This window comes from Chrysemys picta, chromosome 17 (assembly GCF_011386835.1).
Source record: "Chrysemys picta bellii isolate R12L10 chromosome 17, ASM1138683v2, whole genome shotgun sequence".
Classification (NCBI taxonomy): Eukaryota; Metazoa; Chordata; order Testudines; family Emydidae; genus Chrysemys; species Chrysemys picta.
The window spans coordinates 3,272,665-3,296,193 of NC_088807.1; the positions used below are offsets into that span (position 1 = coordinate 3,272,665).

Consider the following 23,529-nt stretch of genomic DNA (forward strand, 5'->3'; position numbering starts at 1 on the left):
AGGGAGAGAGACCCAAAAGCCAACGCGAGTCTTGCCTCCAAGATGCTAAAATTTAATAGTCAAGGGATACTTAATACATTGCAATAACTAACCCAAATTAAACACCGAGCACAGGGGGGAGGGGGGGAATCGCGTAACGTGCCGGTATTCGATTTTCAGCCCGAATACACCTACTAGCTTTGGCGCCGCTTGTCGGGAAGTGTGGGGCCTGGCACGTTAGCGAGATGGGTCTCGGAGGGAAACGGGATCCCAGCTGGGGGAACGAATTAGAAAGGAAATGCAAGTCTCTCTTGCGGTGCTCTCCGTGAGCCCTGGATTTCAGTTATTCTCGCTCGGTGGGGAAATAACGAAACACGTGGTTAGCGCGAAATGATTCAGAGCAGCCCCTGCTCACCCGGGATAGGCGATTCCAGAGTCAAACGCCCCTGAATCTCATCCCTTCCCCAGCCTCTCTGATCCCAGACCCCCCTCCCCTCTGAGCTGCAAACTTGGGGTGATCCCAGCTCCCAGCCCTCTTTAGATCAGAGATGGCTCTCACCCCTCGTAGGGGGAGACAGTCCAGGCAGTGGTGAGTTCTAATCCGCTCCAATTAACGGCCCTCGCCAGCCACGGCCGGGCTCCATCATTCCGCTTTGCTTCCGGCGTCGCTTTCCTTCTGGGGCGATGACCCCGGCTTCGCTGGGGGAGGGGAGGGGCTTGCCGTGGCCCCAGCCGGGGGAGGGGAAGGGCTTCTCCCGGCCTCGCCTGCCTGCCCCGACTTGGCATCGATGGCAGAGTGCTCCTTCTTCACCAGCTCCTCCAGCTCGTTCTGCACAAAAACACAGGGCAGTGGGGCTGGCGAGCAAGGGGGCAGAGCAGGGGAGAAGTTGGCTGCCCTGGGAAGGGGACTAAAGCAAAGATCTCTGGTGGCACCATTTGTGCCACCTTGTCCTTGAGAGAGGCGCTTTCCTCCTCCACGATCTCAGCTCGCTCTGCCGTACTGTGTATCCAGAGATCCCTCACCCGGCGCTGAGACGCAGCCGCCTTTGGGGTGGGGCGGGGCAGCTGTTTATACAGGGATCCCTCATCCAACACGGAGGTGGAGTCAACTCTGGAGCAGAGCACGGCAGCGGTTTGTATAGGGATCGCATACCGCCCCTATGAAATGCAGCCACCTCTGGGGAAGGGCAGGGCAACTGTATGTCTGTGAATCGCTCACCCAGAGCTGAAACACAGCATCTTCTGGGGCGCAATGCGGCAACTTCTTAAGCAGGCCCGGAGCAAAGGCAGCTCCAAGCAAATGGGGTCACCGGAGCTCGGATTCTAGCCAGGACACCTGGGCTTGACGCCCTGACTCTTAAGAAGAGGGTGCATAGGACTTTGGGATGGTGCGTAGACACGGGGAGGCAGGAATACACAGGAAAGGAGTCCATACCTTCCATCCCAGCAGCTCGGCCAGCGCGGTGCAGCCTTCGTCGCACTCCCCGAGCCATGCCACATCCCTGGGGCGGGGAGGGAGAGCCCCGCGGGGGAAGAAGCCAACAAGCAGGTGTTAATGAAACGGCTTTGTGATCGGGGAGAACACCCCCACCCCAGATCTCGGATGACCTGCCCTGGAGGCGGAAAAGCCCGCTGCCCGTCTCTAGCACCGATCAGCTAGGGATCTGAAAGGGCTTTCTCAGCATCAGCGATCTCCCTCCTTGTGAAGGATCACTGGCCCGGTTTTACAGAGGGGAAACTGAGGCACGTAGAGGTTGGGCGACTTGCTCAAGGTCTCAGCAACTCAGTGGCAAAGGCAGGGCAGGAAGCCAAGAGGCGTAGCTCTCACCATGCCCGGTTCTCAACACTAGACACCCCCCACACACACACACACGCACACACCCCGAGCCAGGGACAGAACCTAGGAGCCCTGACTCCCAGCTCTGTCTCTTGTAACCACTAGACCCCACTCCCCTCCCAGAGCTGGGGACAGAACTCAGGAGTCTTGGCTCCCAGCCCTCCTGCTCTAACCACTAGACTCCACTCCCCTCCCGGAGCTGGGAAGAAAACCCAGGCGTCCTGGCCCCCCATCCCCTGCCCTAAACATTAGCCCATTTCCTGTCCCTCCACCCCAGGAGCCGGGCGGACCCAGCCCTGCCCCCCAGCAACGGAATGGGCCATCCCTGACCGTCACCCCTCTCTCAGGGTGGGCTGTGCGACCCGCCCTGGCCCCTTGTTCCCAGGGAACTTGCCTGTAGGCCTTTTCCGAGTCGAAGTCCATGCCGGTGCTGAGGCCCATCAGGGACATGAAGGGATCACTCTGCAGACAAGACAGACCACCGGTGAGGACAGACAGGCTCCCAGGCGGCTGCGGGGGGGGGGGGGGGGGGGGGGGGGGGGGGGGCTCCTGGGGTCCACCGGGAGATTATATGAGCCCCCTGGAGAAACCCTGAACCGTGCCCCCCCCCCACTCCTCTCCTGGGGCTTGCTAGGTGGACGCCCAAGATTTTGGGGCGCGGGTGGGGGAAAAAAAACTTGGGGGGGGAGGGAGGGCATCACAACTGCCTCCCTCCCACCCCCAACAGCGCTAATTCCACCCCCTTCCCCTGGCAGGATGCAGCCAAGCACGTCAGGCCGGCAGGGTGGCGTCGTCCCTGCCAGTCGGTACCCGCTCGAGCACTCGTTCCCCGCAGCTCCCGGGCACCTCACCTGCCCCGTCTTCTCCTTGTTAATCAGCAGCCTCGGGGTGTTTGTGGGCACCCTGCGTCAGACAAGGAGAGGGGAGGTCAGGAGCGGGCAACCCACAGCCAGGGGCCTGGCAGGCGGCCCCGGAGCACCACCCACCTGCTGACGAGGGAGGCGAAGGGCTGCACCTGCAGCGACGTGCCCATGATGAGGAGCAGGTCCACCTTCTGGAAATCCTGCCGGGAGTGCGGGGCAGAGGGTTAGCGCCGTGCTGCCAGCCGCCACCATGGGGCTGGTAATCTCCCCCCTTCCCCCCTACTGCCCCGACGATCAGCCCTATGGACCCCCCCGGCCCCGTGTTCCCCCCCATGTCAGATCAATGGACCCCCCCGGCCCCGTGTTCCCCCCCCGTCAGATCAATGGACCCCCCCGGCCCCGTGTTCCCCCCCACGTCAGATCAATGGACCCCCCCCCGGCCCCGTGTTCCCCCCCACGTCAGATCAATGGACCCCCCCCGGCCCCGTGTTCCCCCCCACGTCAGATCAATGGACCCCCCCGGCCGTATGTTCCCCCCCACGTCAGATCAATGGACCCCCCCCGGCCCCGTGTTCCCCCCCCCGTCAGATCAATGGACCCCCCCGGCCCCGTGTTCCCCCCCACGTCAGATCAATGGACCCCCCCCCGGCCCCGTGTTCCCCCCCACGTCAGATCAATGGACTCCCCCCGGCCCTGTGTTCCCCCCCGCGTCAGACCAATGGGTCCATCCAGTCCCATATTCCTACCCAGCCCTGTATTCCCCTCCAGGTCAGACCAATGGGCCAACCCAGCCCTGTATATCCTCCCTGGTCCCCAATCGACCAACCGAGGATCCCTCCCCACGCTCCCTGCTGCTGCCCCAGCTCAGAGCAACCGGCCCATCAACCCTGGTATCCTGCCTGCATCAAAGACAGATTCCCGCTGCTTCAGGACTTGGTGGTGGGCAGGTATCTATTGGGGAGCCGACGCTGGGCGCATGGCCGGCCGGGGCACTTACCGACTGCATGAGTGTGAAGAAGCGGGGGGGCAGGCTCTCCCCAAAGAACACGATATCTAGGGAGAAGAGAAGCCGTCACACTCAATGCACCAGGGCCGAGAAGAAGCCAAGGCGTCGGGTAGGAGCAACGGCAGGTCGGCAGCCTCCCGGGGCCGGATCCTCAGCTAGGATAGGTCAGCAATGCTCCATGAAGTCAGTGGCGCTCTGGCTGATTTATACCAGTCGGGGATCTGGCCCCACTGACTCCCAGGGAGCGACATCAACTCACACCAGCTGGGGATCTGGCCCCATAGACTTCAGACACCCCCTAGAAGCCCCCAGCTCCTGTCTGCTGTATGTGAATATAGCTCTTTGGGGCAAGGACCATGTGTTTGTTCTGTGCTTGTACAGCCCCTGACACAATAGAGGCTTGGTCCCGGACAAGTCCACAGCCTAGGACCCCAAGGTGCTACCATAATACATCTAATAGCAACAAACATGTACAGCACCTAGCACAAAGGCACGAACGAGGACCCCAGGTGCGACCACTACACAAATAATAAAAATACCGTCCGTGGGGAATTTATCCCAGGAGAACGCGATTGCTCTAGCATCCTTAGCCCAAAACTGGCTTTCCAGTCACCGTGCTGCGGGCCGTTTTCAACAGCTGCTGCCCTCCATTCCAGAGGTGGCTGCATTTCAACCATGCTCTGCACCTATGTTTGTAAACCACTTTTGGAACAAAAAGCCCCAGAAACATACAAGTCTTGGGAGAATTTCATTCCACCTCCCTAGAAATCACCTTCCTCTCCCTGCCCTCCCACCTCTGCCATTTCAATTGGATACGGGATTCTTCACTTCCTGTCCTCAACCGTTGCTGCCCGCTGTTAAACCGTTGTTGCGCTCTGCCCTAGAGATGGCTGCATTTTCAGAGGTGGAGACAGAATTCTCCTCACTGCTTTTCAGGGGAGCTGCAAATTCAGATTTGCTAAACCCTTCGAGCTCCCTGGAGCCGAAGGAAGATCAGAAGAGAAGAGCGTTGTTATTACCAGTATCTGCTAAACTGCTCTTCCAGACTACAGTGCAGAAGCAGAGACATACACAGAGACAGACAGGAAGAGAGATCCGTGCTCCAATTCTTAGGGTACGTCTACACTCAAAGCGTTACAGTGGCGCAGCGACACCATTTCAGTGTAGACACGACCTACGCCGATGGGAAGGGTTCTCCCATCGGCACAGGGAATCCACCTCCCTGAGAGGTGATGGCTAAATCGACGGAAGAATTCTTCTGTCATCCCAGCGCGGTCTACACCGGGGGTTAAATCGGTATAACTGTGTCCCTCAGGGGGTGGGGGGTGGATTTTTCACGCCCCTAAGACACGAGCGAGACCAATGTACGTTCCTAGTGTAGACCAGGTTAGCCTCATCCCCCCCGAACGAATCACCAGTGGGCGAGAACTAGACACTCACCCGGCTTCACCAGACTCTGACATTTGTCGCACTTGGGGGTGACAGTCGAGAAAATCTTTTCTGAAAGAGGGAAAAGGAATGAAAGTCAGCGGCCAGATTCTCCGCTCAGCTTTGGAGGAGGCGGGAACAGACGGCTCTGATGGGAAGCAATGGCAAGTTATGAACATTGGCGATTCTAACGGGTTTTGGAAGAGACCTGAAAGCTTCGAGCAGATTCCTAACACTCAAGAGATCAGGAAACTAGCAAACGTGACGGCAGATCACGCCACATCCGGCGCCTTCCTCTGCAGCTTTGGGCCACCGTCAGAGACGGGATACCCAGCTAGACAGGCCTCTGGTCTGATCCAGGCGGGCAATTCCTGAGGTCTCGACTTCGTGCAGAAACCCAAGGGAACATGAATGCCAGCCTCGTCCTCTTGAGCGCTATGCAGACCTAGAGACCGCCCGAGCTCCGCCTCGCTTTCGAGCCTGCAGGCGTCTGGCTACCACCCTGGCGAGTCCCATGGTTTTTGCTCCCACCATTAACCAGAGCTCCTAGCTCAGGACAAGCCTGCACGTGACAGACTCTCCCCCAGCCTCTCACGCCCCCCGCAGGCCGTCCATTCGCTGGGGGAGAACCTGGCAGGAATCTTTGCTTCACTCCTGTCACGTCCTCAGGCTGATTGGTCTCCCCAGGCCCCTTCTCTTACTGGCAGGGTGGGAGCTCCTGGAACGGACGGGGATTAACAGGGCCTGGTGGATTACTATGCCCATCTCGATCGGCGACGGACTGGGGCCCCACGGGGACGCTGAACGGTGTGGCCATTGATGGAGGGTTGCTAAGGAGAACCGGGGGCAGAGGTACCTTTCATCCAGTCCAGGGTGTATTGTTTCTTGCAGGAGGAGCTGAGACAGTGAGAGGTGAAGAAGGTGCCGTGGGCTTCCACCAGATCTTCCTGGTCCAGTCCGGCCACCCGCTCCAACGTGTCAATATTCTGCAAGGGACGGACACGCCCACCTGCCCCTTGTAACGCTGCGGGGCTGGGCAGGGACCGAGACCCAGGGAGTGAAACTGACCAGGCCTAGTTTCACTGCCCCCAGGCTGAGCTGACGCCCCTGAATGCCCCACTTAGATCCCCCTCCGCCCCAAATCACAGTGTGGCTGGCCCTTTAAAGGGGGCGGTGCCCAACCTGCTGGAGAGCAGGAAGTCAGCAAGTAGTTCAGCTGGGCTGGCGAGCAGCAGGAAGGCTCCTGGAGCACGGGGAGGGGTGTCCCTCAGTAGCTTGGGGGGCGTTGCTGGAATGAAGAGGGGCGGTGCCCCCTCCCATGGGCTGGGAGTCCCAGCTTGTTAAGTGTATTAAGCCCACCCCCATGCCCCCCACAACCTCGCTGGGCCTTCCAGGGGTCACCCACCTGCGTGTAACAGCGCAGCAGCAAACCCTTCTCCTTCAGCAGCCGGATGAAGTAGTGGCACACGGTGGGCTGGAACGGAGCAGGGGGACGGTGTTGAGGATTCCCTTGTAGGTCAACAGCAGCTGTCCCTGCCTTTTCTTCACACCAGCTGATGCCCAGCTCGCGGGGGGAGGAGGAAATCTCACCCCCTGGCTTTGGACTGCCAGCAAGGGGGGTTCTACACCTTCCAGCGGGGCAGCGGCTGGAGGCCGGACAGCCTCAGATTGGCCGGTTGGTGTGACCCAATGGGGAAAGAGGGAGGGGATACCAGACCAGCTGGGCCCATCTGTCTGATCTACCATGGCAAGGCTATGCCAGGCTAGGATCCATGGATCTGGGCCAACACAGCCCGGAGGGGCTAGCGCTGTGATCTGGAGAGAGGGGCGTGTCTGGCTGGGCCTTTTCATCTGATCTGCGATCTATTCCCAAATACCCTGCCAGGATCCGAGAGCCCAGGAGTCCCGGCTCCCAGACCCCTGCTCTGGCCACCAGACCCCTTCCCTTCCCTGGAATAAGGAAAAACCCGGGAGCTCTGGCGCTCAGTCTCTGGGTCACAGCGCTACACAACGCCTCTGTATTAAGATGCTAGAGAAAGCGAAGAGCATCCGATAGCTCCGGCTGGATTTACCTTAAACTGTCCTGGATACAGCTCCCTGGCAAGGGCAAAGAACGGCTCCGGGTGTTGCTGTGTGGAGGGAAACAGACAAACGTTTTGGGTGGGTGGGGCTAAGTTTGGTTGACAGATTCAGAACAAATCCCGTGTCCCCCAACATGATTCCTCACTGAGCAGTCCCCGCAGTTCTGGGGTTTGGCAAACACTTCTCAGGATCAGGCCTTCAAGCAGGGGTGGGGGAGTTCTTCGGCCACCCCCAATTCTCCCTGTGCCCTGGTATTTGAACTCCACCCCCACCTCTGTGCAAAACAAACACGGCTCCCGATTTCTGGTGCTCCGGACTCCTCCATCCCTGCGTTACAGCCCAGTGCCGAGCTCCCCTGGGCTATAGCGGGGTGCTACCAATGCTTGGCCCTCCCTTGTGCCAGGCTGCCTGTGTCTCAGAGAGACAGGGGTTTAGTTTGGCCGGTCGGCTAGAAATCGGAGGTGCCAGTGTCTATCCCCGAGATCTTCAGGAGGTTAAACTGGGACAGTTTCCCCTAATGAGACTAGAAACATGAGCAGTTTTGCGAGTCCCAGTCGTGTTTTTAACGTCAATCCATCCTCGGTCGGGGACCAGACACTGGCTGCCCCAGGTACCAGGGCTGGACAAGAATAAGACGTGTCTGCAAGTGCTGACGATGGAGGGGAATTCTTTAGGATGTGGGAGGGTGAAACTGATCAAAGGGACCATTTAGGTGGCCCACCGGGCAACGCTCGATCGCTATGGAAGGAGATCTCCGAGGCAGGAGGAACCCAGGGTGCTACCTTGAAGTAGTTGATTTCGAAGATGGCTTCAGGGTACGGCAGGTTGTAGCTCTGCAGATTGGCGTAGAGCCCCGTGCCGGGCGACCGGAAGTCCGGGATCCCCGCGGCTGAGGGATACAAGGGGAGCCTCTTGGAAAACCCACCCAAATGCCGAGCGGTGTTGGTCAATGGGATGCCTCAATGCCGGGGGAGCCCTCTAGCAAGGGGCTGGTCACTTCCTTGTCCCTCAGCCTAGCAGGGGAGCAGTTTTCTCGTAACACTCATTTTCTGGGGTGCCACCCGCACGTTTTAGATCAGCCGTGGGCAGAGCTATCAGGTTCTAGGGATTCTGGATTCTTCACCGGGACTTGGGAACAGCCAAAGTCCCCCAACTCCCCACAGAATCCATCCCAGGTTTTTCAGGGAGCCCACTCCAGGTGAGGACAGGTCTTCTGCGAGTCTGACCAGTGCTAGGTCATAAAGTTCCTGGCCACATACCTCAGTGCTGGGTCTTGCTGCCCAGGTGCTTTGGCTATGAAACTCGGCCACTGTGCAAGTCTGGATGTGCAATATAACCCCACGAACTGCTCCGCCACTGCCCAACAGGGGGCGCTGTGATGCCAGAGCTGCTGTCTTTCAAACAAGACTTCAAGTCCTGAACGTTCCTGGTCGCTCAAGGTCCCATAGCACCTTCCCCCTCCCTTCTGCCCAATAACACCCTGGCATTAGAGACAGCGTCCTGGTCAAATTCCAGACAGCACTATTCCATCCTGCCTCCCCGCCATCCTCCTGCACTTTCAATCAGATCCAGGATTCATCTTCACTGTGCAACTGTCACGCTCCACACCAGAGGCAGATGCGTGATCCCTGCATAAACAGCTGCTGTGCCCCAACCCCAGAACTGGCTGCGTCTCAGCACTGGAGGAGGGACCAGTACAAACAGCTGCCAACCTCAAGAGTCGTCTGCATTTCCGTGGAGGGGCGAGCGATCCCTGTACAAACAGCTGCCGCGTTCCACCCCAGAGGTGGCTGCATTTCAGCAGTGGCTTGTAGACAGCTTTGGGATGGAAAGCGCTATAGAAACACTAGGGGAAACTGAGCCGTATCAGAACCCCCTCGGTTTATTGCTACGCGCTGGTTTCTTTTCAAAGTGAACGATCTAACCGCCGCGCCGCTGCTGTACTCACAGGTTGAGATCCCAGCGCCCACTATGCAGACGACGTTCCTGCCTGCAAGGTAACAGAGGGAGGCGTCAAACCTGACTCTGGAAAGCTACTCGGGAAACAGCCCCATGCTCTCGGCGCTTCCGGGGGAGGGCGGGTGGCGTTGGTAGACTTCACGGCAGCCACCTGGCCCAATTTGCAAACCTCTAGACTCTCAGGTCTAAGATCTAGATCAAAACTGCACTCCTGACCTCTGCTGGACCAGGTCCTGATCTGCAGTGACGCGCAGGCCCCTCTGTGCCGCTCCGGGGAGGAACAGCCCTCTAAGAGCATCCCTAGGGGCCTCCCCAGCTGGCATAAAGGCCCCCGCTTCCAGCATGGGGGACCAGAACTCACTGCACTATGGCAATTCTCTGCTTCATAGGGGCCATGGGAAGCAGAGACCCAGCAGAGCAGCCCTGAGGCAGCTCTAAGTTATGCCAGGCCCAGAACACGAGCGGCACAAGGGAGGTTTAAAGACACCTCCAGCAAGCCTGTCCCAAGTGCCGAGAAGGAGTAACCGCGGATCAGGCCCACGGAGGCTGGATCTCTCCCAGCAGCACAGGAGCTGTGCAAGTCAGACTTGTCCCCCGGCTTGTACATTACACCAGCATGGAGTCCCTGCCACATTCACGGTCGGCTCTATGCCTCCCTCTCGGCAGCCCCTCTGGCCCCCGGTCTCTTCCAGGCATGGTTACCCCCAGCGCCTTCCCCTTCCCGTTTGGGGGATCAGAATGAGGGTTGGCCCCCTGGCTTGGTCTCAGGGCAGCTTCCTCCCAAGAAGGGAGAGTCAACTTACACTTCTCGCTCTGCATGAAGCGGCTCACTCCATCCAACGTCAGCTCATCCAGCACCTTCTCTGGCTTCTCGCTGCCCAGGCCCAGCGTCCGGGAAAGGAGGTGTCGCAGGAAATCCACTGAAAGGGACAGAACAAACGTTAGCCGCTGGGGTCCCCTAGGAGCCAGGACTCCTGGATTCTGTTCCCAGCTCTGGAAAGGGAGTGGGGGGCTAGTAGCTACAGCAGGGAAGCCGGGGGCCAGGACTCCTGGGTTCTATCCCCAGCTGTGGGAAGGAAGTGGAGGTAGTGGTTAGTGCAGGAGGGGCTGGGAGCCAGGATACCTGGGTTCTAATCCCAGCTCCTCCACGGACTTACTGAGCAGTCTTGGGCAAGGCAGTGCCCCGCCCTATGCCTCAGTTTCCCCCTCAGGAACCCATTTCTTCCCATTTCCCAATCTCAAAGAGGGGGATGATTGTGAAAATTAGTTAATGTTTGGAAAGTGCCCTGAAGATGCTACGTAAGAGGGGAAGGAGGGCCCAGTGGTTAGGGTTCAAATCACAGCTCTGCAACGGACTCCTTGTGGGACACCGGACAAGTCACTCGGGCCTGGCGTACGCTGCAAAGTTCTCCCCAAGCAGCTCTGTGGGCTAGGAGTGTTCGCGCCCACTAGGCAACACAGCTGTGCCAGCAGAACCCCCAGTGGCGACGCAGCGAAACCAGAAGAAAAGCGCGCCTGACAGTTCAGTTAACGTCTTTTGTGGAGGTGGTGTCGCCGGACTGGCAGGCTCCATGCCTCAGTTTCCCCATCTGTACACTGGGAATAATGGTGCTGCCCTGCCTCCCAGGGTGTTATGAGGACAAATATGTTAGAAACCAGGAGGCGTTCAGGAGCCCGACAAGCGTAATCAACAAAGCTTATTCAATCCCGATTCCAGCCACAGACCAGTTTTTGCCTCGAAACCCGGACAGAAAAAGCTGGTCTAACTGCAGATTCACCCGATGCTTTAGAGCCTCCCGAGAGGAAGGAATAGCCATAAATTAATAGACCCAGCTGGCTCTCACAGGCTCTCACTAGCTGGCTATGCACAGTCCAGCCCCTCTGCATCCCAAAGGAAGCCCACACAGCTTGGCCTCCCCACGCTCCCCATCCCGCCCCTACAATAATGCACAAGCCACCTACTTTCAGACTCTCCAGAGGCGCCACCGTTTTCGGAGTCAGAATCGGAGTCCTGAAGAACAAATTATAGAAAGATCAGTCGGTGAAGTAAGGCAACGTGAACACAGAACTGTCTTCTATGTTTAGTGGCTACTGTTAGAAGTATCTCAGTCTGGGGTAGAATCGGCTGGGGAATTGGAACCAAGGAGAGTCAGGACTCCTGGGTTCTAGCCCCAGCTGCGGGAGGAAAGTGGGGTCTAAATGACTGGAGTGGGGGCTTGGGGGGGGGATCAGGACCCTGGGTTCTATCCAGCTCTGGAAGGGGAGTGGGGTCGAGTCGGTTTTAGAGCAGGGAGATGTGGGGTCAGGACTCCTGGCTCCACGAGGGAGCGTGCTTTGGTGGTTTATCACCAGAGAAGGGTTTGAAGATCAGGACCAAACTCCGTCCCTCTAAGGATTTTCACGCCAGACACAGAAGGGACAATTTGCACAGCTGTTGGCTCAGACTCTCACCGCAGTCCAGTGTCACTGCTGTGGGATTTGAAAGCCACACGGGGCTGAGCGCTGGGGACAGACGGCAGACAGGAGGGACAGGGTTAGCTAGGACCGGATGGGGTTTCCCCTTGTCCCTGGTTGCAATGGGTTAGCTCAGACCAAGTACATGCACCCTCCCCACCAAGCTCACTGGGCCTCACCACAAAAGGGAACCCTGACTTCTTCCACACCCCTCCCCCAAATACTCACAGGCGAGTCTGAGCCCCTCTCTGCCTCAATTTCTCCGGCACTCGCCGCTGTGACACAGAAAGGAAAAAAATCCAAGTTACTATCAGAAAGGGCCTGGGAGGAAAGGGGACCCCGCTGGCTCAGGGGTGTGGGGGGGACGCTAGTGACTTGGGGGGCAGGGGGAAGGAGCCCCCCAGGAAAGGGAGGTCCCCAGGGATTCAGGGTGCAGGGAAACAGGCGCCCACCAGGGAAAGGGGGGACCCCAGGGACTCGGGGGACAGGAGGGGAAGCGGGGTGCCTGTGACCGGGGGGGGGGGAGGCGGGAGGAAGGAGTCCCCGGGAAGGGGGGGCAGTGGGGACTCGGGGCACAAGGGGGGGACCCCGGGGGGCGCAGGGGAGGCCCATGACTTGGGAGGGGCGGGGGGGGGAGGAACCCCGGGAAGGGGGGGACCCCGATGACGCGGGGGGCCGGGGCAGGGTGAGCCGCCATAGCTGGGGGGGGTCCCCGCTATCTACCGTCCCGCTCGGCCATAGATCCCGGCGCGGGGCTGCCCCGGTGCCTGCCCCGCTCGGCTCCGCCAGGCCCGACTGCGGCTCGGGACCGGGTCCGCCTCCCGCGGCAGAACTACAACTCCCAGCGTGCCGCGCGCCCCGCCCCTATTCCCAGCGTGCCCTGCGCCCAGCACCAGCAGTCCCAGCATGCCCCGCGGCCAGCACCACAACTCCCAGCCTGCCTCGCGCCCGGCCCTGACTGACAGTTCCCAGCGTGCCCCGCGCCCAGCACCACAACTTGCAGCCTGCCTCGCGCCCGGCCCTGACTGACAGTTCCCAGCGTGCCCCGCGCCCCGCCCCTATTCCCAGTGTGCCCCGCGCCCAGCACCACCAGTCCCAGCATGCCTCGCGGCCAGGACCACAACTCCCGGCGTGCCCCGCGCCCGAGCCTGACTGACAGTTCCCAGCCTGCCCCGCGGCCAGGACCACAACTCCCAGCGTGCCCCGCGCCCAGCACCACAACTCCCAGCCTGCCCCGCGCCCAGCACCACAACTCCCAGCCTGCCCCGCGCCCAGACCTGAGCGAAGTTCCCAGCCTGCCCCGCGGCCCCAGGCCGCCGCCGCGGATTGGCTGGGGCGCTGGGGAATTCCCCGGGCCCCGAACTCCCGTCCCTGGGCGCCCCGGAGCCAGCGGCGCCGGCCCGGGCATGGCAGCGGCGCCCCGCGAGCCGCAGGGTTAGGGCGGGTCGCACAGCGATGGCGGAGCCGCAGCAGCGGGCGGGGCCGGGCCCGGGGCCGGGGCCGGGCGAGGCCAAGCGGCCGGAGGCGGGCGAGGACTGGTGCGACAGCGGCCTGGGCTCCCTGAGCGAGGGGCAGCTCAGCCAGATCCAGGAGGGCCTGGGGGCCCCGCACCCCCCTACTGCCGTCAGCGTGACCTCTGACCCCTGCCCCGGGGGTCGCCCCGTGACCTCTGACCCCGGTGGCCCCAAGACCCCCGACTCCTGCGGGTCGGGCTCGGAGCGCCTGGACTCTGCCCTCGGCGACTCCCTGGGCGAGGACGAAGCCGGCTGGGGGGCGGCCGTGGGGCAGGAGGTGGGGGCGATCACCCAGGGCGTGGAGGCCGTGCGGCTCGGGGAGACGCCCGCGGTGGCCCCCGAGGCCTGGCTGCACCACGTCCTGGGCTTCGTGACCGAGGACGGGGATACGTAAGTATGCGGGCGCCTGCTTTGTTCAGCCTCGTCCGTGACTTGGGAGAGGGGGGTTCAGGCACCCCGGTGTCTCCCTCTGGCTTTGGTGCTGGCCCGGGCATCACCCCCTCGGTGCAGCTCCCTTGTAGGATGTAGGGAACCCTCTCTCGGTAATAGGTTTCGGAGTGGTAGCCGTGTTAGTCTGTATCGGCACAAACAAGGAGGGCTCCTCGTTTTTCTCTTGGTAATGTCCCTTCTTAGGGTCTCTTTGTTCCCAGCCCCGACTCCAAAGCCCTGCCTCGGGTCCCAGTCCTGGGGGCTAAGTTATGTGGAAGGCAACGCGGGGACAGGGCCCCACTGCTCTGTGCTCTTAGCAACGCACCTCAGAACGACAGGGATGCCCCTGCTCTTGGATCTTAACTGGCATTTTGGCCGAGAAAGTGCAGCATGGGGTGGGGGGTGGGTCTTTTGAGTCATCGGCTCCTCAGTCCTGACCCACAGCCACCCCCTTGCTCTAGTTTTGGACTTCGGACACACAGCAGACAGACCCCTAAACTGCAGGTCCCCTGCTGTCTCCATTGACAGTGGCCCTCAATCCCTGGTCTCTCGGTCCTGGGACACTTTAAGCATAGTCTGAAAATCCGTCACCGTTGGGAGCCTTTTCCATTGCCCAAACGCATACAAGATTTGCCCTATGGCCTCCCTGCTACCTCTCCAGCTCCTTGGTACTTGTGCGCTCTTTGCTGACTCGATCGAGTCTTCTGCTTGCTAATCACTTCCCGTTCAGGGGCGGTATTTTCAGCCAGTTGCGCGGTACCGCTTTTTCATTTTGCTTGGACTGGGATCTGTTTTTCTCTCCCCAGAGCCCTCCACCTGGCTGTGATTCATGAACATGAGGCCTTTCTGGATTCTATCCTGCAGTATATGGCTAGGACGGAATACTTGGATCTGCAGAACGACCTGGGCCAGGTTGGGCCGAGACTGGAGCATTTCCTGTCTGTATCATCCTCTGTTTTACAGTGGGGAAACTGAGGCATGAGGGGGCAAATTGGCTTGCCTGAAGATTGCACAGCAAGCCGGGGGGGCAGAACTCGGGAGTACTGGCTCCCAGTCTGGTCCCTACATGATGCCACCTCCTTTATGAAATGCGTGGGGTGCTGGTTGGAAAATGAAACACAACCCCATGTTAAAAGCCCCTCAGCATCATAAATGACGTGTGGGAGGAGGGAAGAGAGTTACAGAGCACAACTATCTCTTTGGGGCTGGAACTGTCCCTAGCTTTGTGTTTGTACCACATCTGGCACGATGGAGTCCCAACCAGATGGGGTCAGGGAAGGTTTCGTTTCAGGACGTAAGCTGATCTTCACTCATCCTGGGGTCTTCGCTCATCCCAGGCGGATAAACTGACTTCCACACAGCTCCTCGTGCACAGGGAGGATATGACCTTGTCCGCCCTGCGCCCGAGTATTACAGGCGGCTTTTGTGAGAATAGTGGATTTACCCTAGCGTCCTTGGCTAAATTTCCTGACCCTCTTGTGCGATTGGCTGCTGGCCTTCTACCCCAGCACTGTTCCTGGGGTATAGAGTGCAAAGCTGTTTGGGAGAATTTGGGGTGAAATCCACTGAAAGAAGTGCTCTCTAGTGCTGTTGATGAGGATCGACCAGGCCCCTTTTAGGGGAGACCTACCCTAAGCTTTCTCAACCCCTCTCTCTCGTTGCCCTTCTCCAGACGGCACTGCATATTGCAGTCATCCTCGGCGCCTCCAACTTTGTCCGCAAGCTGATGGCAGCCGGGGCGGGGCTCTGCGTGCAGGAGAGAGCTGGCCACACAGCGCTGCACCTGGCATGCCGGGAGGGCTGGCGGGACTGCGCACAGTGCCTCCTGGCAGCGCTGAGCGGGCACTGGCCCGGCAAGGGGAATGACGCCTGCGCTCAGTTGGACTGCACCAATTATGATGGTATGGAGCCTCTCGTCACCCGCCTGGCAAATACACTGGGCCCGTTACACATGGGACCTTTGTCCTGAGCGTTCTCACCCTCCTTCCTTCCCCTCCCCTTCCCCAGCCAATAAGGAGCTGGCACCACAACCTGGCACCAGCCCAGCTCCCATGGCCAGAGCATGTAGCGCTCCAGCTATTCTCTGCCTCCCCCGAGCTTGTGGAGGGTCGAACATGAGTTAGAGGCTTCTCTAACATACCCAAGGGCCAGAGAACACCAGAATTTGGCCACTACCAAAGTGGCTTCGATGCCCGTTTGCCTCGAGTGCAGAAGTGGCTTAACTGAGAGTGAGGCCCGCCACTTTGGGGGTGACAAAAACCAAAAAGCAGTATGCTGGATGGATACATAGTCTGCTGTGTAGCCCAAAGTTAACCGGTGGAACTCCCTGCTGCAGGACACGACTGGTGCGAAGAAATAAATGAGACTGCATAAAAGATCCCTCTAGTCTTGTTCCCTCTCCAACCCCCCCCCCCCCCCCCCCCCCGTAGCAGGGCGAACAATCCTCTCGTGTTGCCATGACAGCAGCCAGCTGGTCCACCGATAGGTTGCTAGGTGGCCTGAGGGAGACAGAAATCAACTTGATCAAAATTGTCTGCTCTTGGTTTCCACAGGTTACACGCCGCTGCACGTGGCTGTCCTGCAGAAGGACCTCGAAGTGGTCAAGCTCCTTGTGGATGCCGGAGCCGATCTCAACAAGGCGGTTAGTACTGGGGCTGGTGTGGATCGTGTCCAGGGAGGGTGGAAAGAGATCGAAGGCATTTACCCTTCCCAGAGTACTCCGTGGCAGCCTCTCTGACTTGTCTGTCCACCGCTGGCAGGAGCTGAGCTGTGGGCGGAGTCCCCTCCACTTGGCAGTGGAGTCGCAGAGCCCGGAAGTGGTGGAGTGCCTGCTGCGCGCCGGTGCGGACCCGAGGGCCCGGATGAGCGCCGGTTACACCCCCATCTATAGCGCCGTGCACAGGCCCAGCCAGAAGATCTTGCAGCTGCTCCGGGAGTTCGGCTCGGAGGAGCCCGACTGGGACTCGGAGGAGAGCCCGGCTGACAGCAGCGACGTGAGTGGGGTGGGGGTACTGAATTAACACCGCAGGAGGCTGGAGCGCCGCTGGCACCTGGGCGAAGCCAGGCCAAGCGTCCCCCCTTGCTCTGTCCTAGAGCAGCTCCTCCCCCTCCAGGAGCGAGGCTAGACAGCAGTGCTGGAAAGCCATTCCCATTCTCTAGCTATGTAGCACCCCCCAGGTGAACGAATTGGCAGGTCTCAGCCTGGTTCCTAGTCCGCTCTGCCACTAACTAGCCCCCTCCTGGGTAAGCCTAGTGGACACTGAAGATCAAACAGGACCCACAGAGACTGAACCCCCTCCTTAGAGTGGGTCCCTCTAAAACACAATGGGTGGGGAAGCTGGCATTGCGATTGGCAGCAGCGCAGACCAAAGGGGTCTTTCACCAGCAAGGGAGTCTCTTTTCAAAGGGATTGAGTTCCTCGAGTCTCTGGTCTATTGGATTAACGCAGACCAGGTTAAGGGGTGATGGGATCAGCTGGTAAGTACCTACCTCGCAGTGCTTCATTGGTAGTAAAAGAGGTGCTGGGGCGCGAGCAATTTTTTTTAACATTCCTGACTGACGTGGCAAGTCCTGAGATGCCAGTGCTGTGAATTGCCAAGCCTAAAGGTGCCAGGACTCGGCCCTAGCACCAATCGAGCCCTGCTACGTGGGTATGAGAAATTTGACAGTAGATGGCTCTTCAGTCTTCCACCAGTTGGAAATGGAAGCATTGACTTGTCTAGCTTCAGGAGATAAGGGCAAATTTTTAACAGAGTAATTAGTCCTTAATTTTCCTAGAGCTGTGATGGATTCTCCATCACTGACAATGTTTAAATCAAAATTGGTGGTGTCCCCGTTCCCCCCCCCAATCTGCTGTAGTTCAAACAGCAATTAATTCAGGGCGGCTCCGAGGCCTTCATTTTACAGGAAGTCAGACTCGATCAGTCGTCCCTTCTGGCCTCAGGATCTATGAGCCTAATACAAGAAGGGAAGAAAGCTGAACGTGGGGCATTGGCAGCGACGGCAGATTTTGTGTGCGTGGTTGTTTTAATCTGGCCCTGCCCACCTGCTGCGTAACCGTCTCTAAACACGCCCACGCCCCCTTCGATCCCGCCATCCCGCTAATGTCATCAACGAAGCTCTCCCGTTTTTCAGGAGGACTACGACGACATCGTCATCAACCGTGGACACTATAAGAACTGACGGGGCTGGGCCGGCATCGCCTGCAGCGTGAGCCGTTCCCCCATCTCCATAAGACTCGCATCCTGCCCTGCCGCTGTGGGAATAAATTTGGCAGTGGTGCAGTCTCTCCGTTCCCAGCTAGTTCCAATTATTTATCCAAAAGCTGCAGTCTCTGGCTGTTACTTGGAACCAGTAGCTAAAATTCACCAGAGCTTTGATCTAATCCGTTTATTTCCCCTCTCACTTGTTCGTTTTCCTCCGTGTTTCTTAGTTTAGTCGGTTTATATCGAGTTATTTGGATTACGTTCAAATTTTAAAAAATGGTATTTCGGCACCTGCTGCTTTTTGCAGTCGCAGCTGGGATGGATTGTCAGCAGGATTTCTCTGTTCGCTGTAGCCTTTGCCCTGTCGAGCCTCCGGCCGTTTGCTTTCGAAGCGGGAGCGTCATCCCTACCCGTGCAAGGGGTCTTGCTGGAGTCCACGGATGCTAGTCGCATAACCAAGCAATTCGGGTCAGTGGGGAGCTGCACAAAACGGGGTGCGGGCCTGGCTGGCTTTTAGCTGCCTTTCAGACACCTTGGGCCTGTTTGCTTTTATCTTGAGAAGCAGGGAGCACCACCTTACTCCAGTTGGATTTAGTACTTGGGGCCGGATTCTTTTTAGCCGCTTCCTAACTGAGGCGGATGGATTTTCACGAGCGCCGTGCAGCCCTGGTCTCCTCCCCCGGCTGTAAGGACAAGGGCGGGTGAGTGCTTTTGAAAATCTGGGCCTCTGCTAGCGTTTAGGATCGAACGGCCAGACAGGGGCAATAGCTCCGACGCAGGGTAGGAGGATTGAAACGGGCAGGGCGGGGGAGAAATTCACAGGAGGAGCAGATGAGGCTGGTGGGGTCTGTTATGAGCAGAGTGAGGAAGAGGAGGGAAGAGAGGCCAAAGAGGGAGACCTTTTAGATCTCAAAGGTGGGGGCGTGAGGTTGGAAAGAGCCAAGGTGGGTTTGGAGCTGTCTGATTTGGGTCAGGCGTGGAGAAGGAGGGACTGCGTTTGTGCCTTGTCTGTAGGAATCGTGCCTCTCTGGTACCTGGCCAATCTTGGTTTCGTCTAAGCACCTCCACCAGTACTGCAAGGTGGGACCATCTTCATTCCTTTCCCCGAGGAGTCGGTTTTCTTCCTCTCTGCCCGTTGACTGGCTGTAAAGCCTCGTTCGTGCCATACTTGACGCTGGGTGTTGATGGGGTCTCTTCTGGAGCCGCGCGGGAAGCGGATTTCCCATCCCATAACGGTTTTGGAGATCCAAAATTGGGCTGAAAACGCCCAGCTCCGCCTTTCCCGAGCGGAAGGGCTGAAAATCATTTCAGTTGAGGCGTTCGATTTTGATCGTTTTATAAGTCTGAATTTATTCATTTCAAAACCAAAAGTTGTTTTGACTCCAAAACTGGAACCTTTCCTTGTTAAAACAGGACGTTTCACCGGTTTTAAACCCCCAGCGCCCTCCCAGTGTTCTGAACTGAGCAAGTCAGCCAGAGCGGCCCTGTTCACAAGTAGCCTTGGCTTTGACAAATTGACGTGGTTCCCCCTCCCCCTGGGGGAACGGTTTGTCAGATTCCCGACTAGCTCTGATCTTTGCATCTAACACCGTGGACCCTCAATGGAGACGGGACCGCTGGGTGCTGTGCTGTCTGAAATTGCTTCTGTTTGCCGGGGGGGAATTTTGGAAGAACTGTCGTAAGCAGACCTGACACTTGATTTAGAAACTGTCTGCATTAGTTACAGATGGCTTTTCAGTACGACCTACTCCTCCCCCCCCCCCCCCCATTTGAGCTTTGGAAGGGTGCGGGGAGAAAAGATCGAATTCTAAACAAAATCCTCCTCGTTTGACGAGGCTGCCGTTTTCTCCTTTACGTTCTCACGCTTCTTGTAAACGAAAACCCAGCCCAAAACGTAAGGGAAGAGCGGGGCTCTCTGCTTTTTAGGGGACGGGGGTTAATTCTCAAGGGCCGAGCACCTTAGCTGACATCAATGTGATCTCAGTACCAGGAGGTGGGGGCTGGCTAATGAGGTTCTGGATGTGTCATGGGGAGGGGGGGGCGGAAGCAGTAGTTTTCCTGGGAAGTGGGGTTGGATTTTTAGTTCACTTGCCCCAGTGCGAAGGACTGAGGGACCTGACTGTGTTAGAGTCAATAATGCTGGGAAAAGTATTATTTTCTCAAGTGGACCAGGATTGAGCCCTCTCGGCCTCTGTACTTATTACTAAAGGGCTTGTCTAACACACCAGTTGTAGCTCTTCAACAACCCCTGGCGCTGTGCAGCAGGAGATGACAAAGCAGATCAAGCGCATTGTCCCCATTTTACAGATGGGGAAATGGAGGCACAAGGTCACCCAGCAGGCCAGTGGGCAAACTGGGAGTAGAACCCAGGTTCAGCAAGTCCCTGGTCCAGGGCTCTATGCACTAGGCCACACTGCCTCTTTGTGTCTGTCTAGTTAAAGTTGTACAAGCCCATCTGTGGGCCTGCCGTTATACTGACACTGGGAAGGGGAATGGGTTGTACCAATATAAGGCACCTATCAGTAACACCCCCCCCCCAAGTGATCTGAGGCTTCTCCCAGTTTAACTCCCGAAAGCAACCTGGTCCCTGGCTGATTGTTCTCGAACACCGTGCCGAAGAGGCTGGCTCAGCAGAAGGGAAATGGCTTTTTCTATGTAAGCATTGTCTGTTCATTTCCCCAGCTGGCTCTGTGCCTAGAGACGCAGAGACCGCATAACTCGCGTCCAGTGCCTGTGGGTTTTAAGCTATGTTGTGAGTTTTGTATGAGCTGTCGTCTAACTTTATCCGGTTCTGTGTGTGTGTGTTCTTTCTCCCCACTCTCTGTATCGTGTATGTTCTTGACCAGGGATGGGGGATGAGATTAAAACTACCGCTTGCCCTATACAGCGTGTCTGGTGTTTGTGTGGAGGGCAGGGCGTTTGGACAGAGGATTGGACTCGCAGCATCACAGCCATAGTCCATCTCTAATAATAACAGGTTCTTACATAGCACTTCCCATCCATAGAGCTCAAAGTGCTGTACAAAGGAGGTAAGCAGCATTTTATCCCCATTTTACAGACAGGAAAACTGAGGCACAGAAAGGGGAAGGTCATGCACCAGGCCAGTGGCAGAGCTGAGCCTGGAACTCCTGAGGACCAGCCCTGCGCTCTACCTACTAGGCCATGCTGCCTCCCTGATCTAGCCCCGCATCCTGCCCCCCACGCAGTGCGTACTTCCCTCTCCGGAGTTCTGAATTTGCCACCTTTTCAGTTTCCTCGAATGCTTCCTTTGTTCTTGTGTTGGGAGAAGAGAGACTCCCGCTCTGGCTCCAGGACTTTCGCTGGTAACGGTAAAGAAGCACTGTGCCTACTTTGGCCCTGTCTACCCTACGGGCGCTCCAGCTGCTGCAGGGGAGATGCTTTATGTGTAGCCAGAAGCTGTTTTTCTGCTGCTGGAGTTAATCTGGGTGGTGGTCGCTGGGTCAACAGAAGAATTCTTCCAGCGACCTAGCTGTGTCTAGGCCAGGCACTCCATTTTCCACACCCCTGCACGTGACCCAGTGGACGTGTAGACCACACTTGGCATTGACCAGCAGACCTATTGCAGCCTAAGCTATTCTGGTATCATTTGACTTTGCGTGTGGAATAACGATCCTGGAATAGGTTTCAGAGGGGTAGCCGTGTTAGTCTGTATCCGCAAAAAGAATGAGGAGTCCTCGTGGCACCTTAGAGACCAACACATTTATTTGAGCATAAGCTTTCGTAGGCTACAGCCCACTTCATCAGATGCGTGGAGTGGAAAATACATCTGATGAAGTGGGCTGTAGCCCACAAAAGCGCATGCTCAAATAAATGTGTTAGTCTCTAAGCTGCCACAAGTCCTCCTGTTCTTTAGCCTGGAATAGAGCCACTTCTTCCAGAATAGAGTATCCAACCGGGGCTGAGATACTGAGCTAGGTCCGCCAGCCAGTTTTCCCCTCCTAAGACGTTCCAGGGGTTTTGAAGGAATCTGACGTCTAGGCTTTATGTTGGCTCTGCCTAGGGTGACATTAGCTCTTACAGAGCGCTGCGTTTTCCAAGCACTCCGAATCAGAGACGTGTCGGGCTGGAAGGGACCGCGGGCGGTCGTCTAGTCCAGCCCCCCGCGCTGAGGCAGGACCAAGTCCAACCTGTCCTTAAAAACCTCCAGGGACGGGGATCCCACAACCTCCCTGGGACGCCTGTTCCGGAGCTTCACTGCCCTGAGAGTCAGAAAGTTTGTCCTAATATCTCACCTAAATCTCCCTTGCTGCCGATTAAACCCATTACGGCTTGTCCTCCCTCCAGGGAGAACAAGTGGGGTATGGCTTCCCCCCCCACCACCACCAAAAGACAAAAATCTTTAAAAACCGCCCCCCTACCACCAGGAGAGTTTGACCCTGAAAAGGGAAACGTGTCAAAGCTTCGGTGCCTGATTTATGAGTGTACACAGAAGGGGCCCGGATGCTGCCGTGCTGGGAGTCCGTGACATGACTAGATGGCCCACGTGCTGGAGGTACTTAGCATGTTTGTAAAGGCCACTGAAATGAATGGGGAGCCGTTCACACCTGCGAGAGAGGGGCCACGGGCTTTCTGCTGGCTTGTATTGCATTGCAAAACCAGCCGGAAGCTGGATTGTCTCAAACGGCCAAGCCGCAAGAAGGTTGGGGGGGTTAGTAGTCCAAATTTGGGGTTGTTTCAGCTGTCCCCACCCCCTGCGACATCAGTAGTTTATAGTTCTTAGCTTTTTTTTGCACATCCTGGAGGGTCAAACTATGGCCCCAAATTGATCTCCTCTAGTGTCTAACAGCCACTGCCCCTTTGGGGTAGCAATATTTAAAAAGTTATCCCCGGTAAAAGTTGGCTTGAACCCAGCTGACATACCCGAGAAAATCACTTGTGTGTTTGCAGGGGTGTCACACCTTAACTCGCCCCTTCCTGGTTTTCAGAGGCACCACTGAGCAACTAACTGCATTCATGAAGCCATGGGGCAGTTAATACAACTCCATGTTTAACAGATTCAAGTTCTCCCTTTGCTTATTAAAACAGTCGTTGAACGGGTGCTGGGAAAAAGCCAGAGCTTTAGCTTAAAAAGATAAAAATCGGTCTCACGTGGGCGGTGCAGCCCTTTGAAAGGGACACAATCAACTTCAAATATAGTCCGTTTCAACCACCAGTTACCAATCTAGTCCATTGCAAGGTGTGCGTAACAGCGTGTCTGGGTTCCACAGCTGTCCTGAATCGTCCCCTGCCGCGTGTGTGTGGTTTTCACAACCCGTACCCCTTTTCTTTAGCAACACACTCGCGTCTTTCCCTGTTGCCGTCTGAAAGACCCCCACCAAACCGGTCCAGCAGCCCACGCAGAGAGGAGGCGGTGGAAATGAAAACCACAAGAAGTGCCGGCATGTTTCAATTGAGGGAATCACATCTTTCCAGCAGAGGTGTGTGCTTTTTAACCAGTTAGGTGCCGAAACATCTTTGAGGATCTGGGCCTTACAAAACTAGTTAATGGTCATCCACGTGCATGGCTCAGGGAGAAGATTTTGTCCTGGTATAAGTATTTTGTTTAGGGATGTGATTTAAAAAAAAATCAATTTAGTTCTGCTATAGCGCTCTTATAACAGCACTGTAGTCTCTTGGTAGAACCCCTGGTACGGATGCAATTATACCGTAATAAAGATATTCCCCTGTTCAATTGCATTCACTACCTAGCCTGGTGTAGTGTCTGGTGCCTAGACAAGGCCTTAGACGTTCCAGTGACTGATCCGATCTTACA

The 23,529-nt window shown here is 57.4% G+C and overlaps 2 protein-coding genes across 2 annotated transcripts; one reads left to right on the forward strand and one right to left on the reverse strand.

The window, feature by feature from the left end:
* Window positions 1-31: 31 nt before the first annotated feature.
* On the reverse strand, window positions 32-12,481 carry SIRT2 (sirtuin 2). Its single transcript, XM_005293191.5, has 16 exons — window positions 12,332-12,481; window positions 11,837-11,883; window positions 11,117-11,165; window positions 9,958-10,074; window positions 9,144-9,185; window positions 7,978-8,084; window positions 7,186-7,242; window positions 6,519-6,587; window positions 5,970-6,099; window positions 5,126-5,185; window positions 3,677-3,732; window positions 2,803-2,879; window positions 2,668-2,719; window positions 2,211-2,278; window positions 1,415-1,481; window positions 32-808 (listed from the first exon to the last, which is right to left on the reverse strand). Exons 1-16 carry the CDS (start codon window positions 12,345-12,347, stop codon window positions 623-625), a joined length of 1,200 nt encoding a protein of 399 aa, XP_005293248.3. The 5' UTR covers window positions 12,348-12,481; the 3' UTR covers window positions 32-622.
* A 413-nt stretch (window positions 12,482-12,894) lies between these two features.
* NFKBIB (NFKB inhibitor beta) lies at window positions 12,895-20,638 on the forward strand. Its single transcript, XM_005293192.4, has 6 exons — window positions 12,895-13,512; window positions 14,358-14,463; window positions 15,224-15,452; window positions 16,104-16,192; window positions 16,311-16,544; window positions 17,686-20,638. The coding sequence occupies exons 1-6, from the start codon at window positions 13,064-13,066 to the stop codon at window positions 17,731-17,733; spliced, it is 1,155 nt and encodes a 384-aa protein (XP_005293249.2). The 5' UTR covers window positions 12,895-13,063; the 3' UTR covers window positions 17,734-20,638.
* The last annotated feature ends 2,891 nt before the right edge of the window (window positions 20,639-23,529 follow it).